The sequence below is a fragment of the Hibiscus syriacus genome, unplaced genomic scaffold, assembly GCF_006381635.1.
Source record: "Hibiscus syriacus cultivar Baekdansim isolate YM2019G1 unplaced genomic scaffold, ASM638163v2 tig00111779_pilon, whole genome shotgun sequence".
Lineage (NCBI taxonomy): Eukaryota > Viridiplantae > Streptophyta > Magnoliopsida > Malvales > Malvaceae > Hibiscus > Hibiscus syriacus.
This window is the reverse complement of record NW_024063176.1, coordinates 85724-89988: the sequence shown is the minus strand read 5'-3', so window position 1 is coordinate 89988 and position 4265 is coordinate 85724. Positions and strand designations below refer to the sequence as shown.

The window sequence follows — 4265 nt, the reverse complement described above, 5'->3', positions numbered from 1 at the left end:
ATAGACACTTTTAACATATTATAATGTAATAGGTAAATTTATAATGCTATCGGTATAAATATACCGGTTTACTTATAAAATATGTCAATATAAACGCTACTTATTACATTATATAAGCGCTACCTAGTATGTTATTATACTTTATAATATTTCCGGTTAAATAATATAACATAACCGATCTAAATTTTAACCAATCACTTATTTAACCGACCACATCATATATTAACCGTTTTTTAAGCGCCGCACCGCAAAACAACCCGAGAAATACACCAACCCCTGCCGCTTAAAATTCAATCTTTTGTCATGGAAGGTTAAAAAGACATTTATACCCTTAATTCGAACCACATAACTGTAAAATAGGAAAATGGGAATCAACCTACAAACAAACATCACTGTCCCACGTTTTTCCTTTTCTTTTCTTTCACCTCTTTCTCTCTTTCGAAGACCGTTCACCAGAAACCTCGCCGGAACCTGTCAACCGCTAATTTCTCCGGCGTTCCTCCGACGGATCCGATCACGATGAGCACCGGAGAACTTGTCAGCATCGAGTCTCAAGAGCTCCAGTTCCCCTGTAAGCATCTGAAAAGTTTCGCTTTGCTCTCCAGATCCGTATCTTTCTTCGATTTAAGTTCAAGTTTTCGAGTTCATTCAACTCTTTTCTAATTCTGAAACGTTTATTGTTTCTGAATTAGTTGAATTGAGAAAGCAGATCCCGTGTTCCCTAAACTTGTCCAACAAGACCGATAATTATGTGGCTTTTAAGGTAATTGTTATTTCTCAAAATTATTTTGGATTTTGTGCTAACATAAGTAAGCTTTGATTCTATATTGTGTGTGTGTGTTGTTTTCATTTTTGCAGGTCAAAACGACAAATCCAAAGAAGTACTGTGTGAGGCCAAATACTGGAGTTGTGATGCCTAGGTCTACGTGCAACGTTACTGGTCTCTCTCTTCCACAAATTTGAACTTATATATCATTATTTTAGTTGGTCACGGTTGATGTTGTATCTTATTAGTTTATTTTCTTTTTTTCCCCTTCTTTTGTTGTGTTAATTTTATTGCAATCGTTTGATTTATTTTCACATTATTAGTACTTCTTATCGTTGTAACTTATTGGTCTTTTTGTTGAATCAGTTACTATGCAAGCTCAAAAGGAAGCACCTCCTGATATGCAATGCAAAGACAAGTTTTTACTTCAGAGTGTGGTTGCCAGTCCTGGAGCTACCACAAAGGATATAACTCCAGAGATGGTATCTATAGGAACTCTACTGAAGCTGATTTGACAATTGGAGGTTTGTTTTTTGGACTAATGTTTGCATTTGAATGTGTTAGTTTAATAAGGAATCCGGGCATCATGTTGAAGAGTGCAAGTTGAGGGTTGTTTATATTGCACCTCCTCGACCTCCATCCCCTGTTCGAGAAGGATCTGAGGAAGGCTCTTCACCTAGGGCTTCAGTCTCAGACAATGGTAGCTTGAATGCAGCAGAATTTTCATCCGTGAGTATTGCTTGGATTTGTTTGACATTGAATAGGGTTTCGGTGTTGATCAATTTTTTCTTTACAAATATTAATGACGTGTGTTGTGGTTGTATGATTGGGCCTGCAGGTGTCAAGAGCTCATGTTGAGCGGCATGAACCTCAAGACAAGTCATCTGATGTAATTTCTCTCTTCATCTCTTACACTTTTATTTGCACTTTTAGTCTGGTTTGAAATTTTGTCGTTCCTTAACAGGAGTGTTGACAGGTTCCATCTAAGCCGATGAAGTGAATGGCATTCATGATAGCAGTTTTTTGTAGATACATATGGACATTTTTCATTTGCATAACTGGCATAATTTAGGCATGTCACGTGATTAGTTTTTTGAGTTATAAGTTGAAGGATGCATTGATGATACTGGTAATCATTCTTGCATTATGCATCTTTGGGTGGAAATTTTATTGACTTGTGTCCATTCTCTATATCACCTGTCATCAAGCATGATTCAGCTGACCTCACCAATTGTGAGTGTTAATTTACATGGTAGTTTATCATCATCATGCAATAACTGTGGGGTTCATTTCTTTTCTCTTGGAGGGATATCTGCTTTTTAAGTTCAAATACTTTTAGTTTTCAGTATCTTCTTTCAAGATTTGAGTAATTTTTTTTAATGAAAAATACCAACTTAGCAATGAGCATTCTCAATATTATGCCTGGAAGAGGACTCGAACCTCCACACTCTTTAGCACTAGATTATGATGTATCAATCTGTATTTGCAGGCTATACATATTTGGTGTGAATAGAACAATTTATTATAACTTTTTTGCGTTAAAGACATTTCTTTTTTTTGTTTAAACCCCATGGAATTCATATTGTTTGAACTTTTGTACTTGTTTTTTAAAGCACTTGAATTGGATATAATGTTGTTCTTGTTTTTTTTTTCTGTGCTGGTGGTAATAACCATAGCTTCTCCTAGATTTCTAAAAAAAATATCTCTTCTCATCACACCTCCAACATTTGGGTACTGGATCCGAAGCAGGATTCACTAATGCCCATGAATGCCAGCCTCCTCCAGTTAAAACTTATAGAAGCTTGTTCATTTAAGCTGAATACTTATGCTGGGTCCACCTTTTAAAATTCAACTATTATGCTACGTTTGGTAGGAGTGTTTTTCCCCTTATGTTTTAGTACATTAGTTAGCAATAAACTAACTCCACTTGGTAATCGTTAGCCACTCTTATAACTTAGATTGAACAAAGAGAATGAATAAATATTACTTATTTTGAATAGGTAATTAGGTATTACTTTTTACTTTTCATCATTTTAATTTCAAGTTTAGATTTGTATTAATTCTTCTTTATGTTATGACAAATTATTTTAAAACTCATGTAACAATTAAGCTTTTTCCTTATGTTATTAATTATTTACCAAACATGGCCTTAGTCTTGTCTTTTTAAATGCATTTGATGTGAGAAAAATGTATGGATGTAACATGGTTCGCTTCAAATGTGGCATTATCACCTTGTGAGGTTATCAATGCTATATCTTTTATCAATGCTCCTTTTTCCTCTATCACTGAAGCTATTCTAAAAATTTACTATTATATGAGAGGAAAAGAAAAAGGCCTTAAAAAAACATTTATGATTTTCTGTTGCATTTTTATTCAGAAAAATAATTTAATTGCAGGTAAGGTCTATCATTTCCAAGCTAATTGAGGAGAAAAACTCCGCCATTCAGCAAAATAACAAGCTTCAGCAAGAACTGGTAAGTTGTTCCCTATTTTCTAAGAGTTTCTGGCAGTTCACTTTGGAATTAAATCTTTGGGGTCCTCAACTAGTAACTAAAAGGTTAATGGAATTAAGGATCAATTGCTATTACACTAGTTTCTTAAGTGCATATCCATTCATTCTGCAACCTTAGCAAATAAAATAAAATCATCCGTGGGCATTGTCCTGTTGTCAATAACATATCATTGTCTTTTATTATTGAAACTGAGAATGAAAGTTAAAAGGACATGACATCTAAATTACAGAGTAATAATATAGACAATGCTGCCATTATGCTAATTGCTTTATTCTGTCTCGCGTTGAAATTCGATTTGCAGGAACTCCTGAGACGCGAAGCCAAAATAAATCAGGGTGGTATTCCCTTCGTTTATGTATTTCTTGTCGGCTTGATTGGCATCATTTTGGGATACCTATTGAAAAGAACATGATCCCCTCCGAGTTTCACAATCTTCGTTGTTCTTCAGTGCAACTTTCATGACTGGGAACAAAAATGAAATTTAGAAAATTGGAAAGGTAAGTGGTAGCATATTCTGTCGGAATGTAGTATTACTTATTGTTCTGTAATGGTATACTTGAAACAAAAGAACAAACAGTGGACATGGAAGGGCATTGTTTGTTCATTGTATTGCCGTGCATTGAGAGTATAGTAGGATCTTTGATCTTTCGACTGGGAATTACTGGATTTTATAATTGTTTGGCCGACACATATATTTAGGGAACAAACTCTTTATTTATGGTGTTGATGATAATGTTAAATTCTAGGGTTTTTTTAATTTGGTTCATGCGCTTTGGTGGGTTGGCTATAGGTAGTAATTGTTAAATTATGTGAACAGGTTTCGATTATAGGGTTGATTTTTTTTTGTAATTTGGGTTTGAAACGCGGGAGTATGTGAAGGAGAAAGTTGGGGTCCGATCAGGTTCAAGTTTAGGATAGAAAATGTTTTAGCCGACCTAGGATAATTATTATAATATTTATCTCTATGTATTTTAATTATTTTTTCT

General features: G+C 34.5%; 1 protein-coding gene across 1 annotated transcript; it reads left to right on the top strand.

Moving 5' to 3' along the window:
* Positions 1–385: 385 nt before the first annotated feature.
* On the top strand, positions 386–3849 carry LOC120170269 (vesicle-associated protein 1-2-like). Its single transcript, XM_039178247.1, has 8 exons — positions 386–571; positions 693–763; positions 859–940; positions 1133–1248; positions 1331–1495; positions 1605–1655; positions 3163–3240; positions 3581–3849. Exons 1-8 carry the CDS (start codon positions 520–522, stop codon positions 3689–3691), a joined length of 726 nt encoding a protein of 241 aa, XP_039034178.1. The 5' UTR covers positions 386–519; the 3' UTR covers positions 3692–3849.
* Positions 3850–4265: the final 416 nt, after the last annotated feature.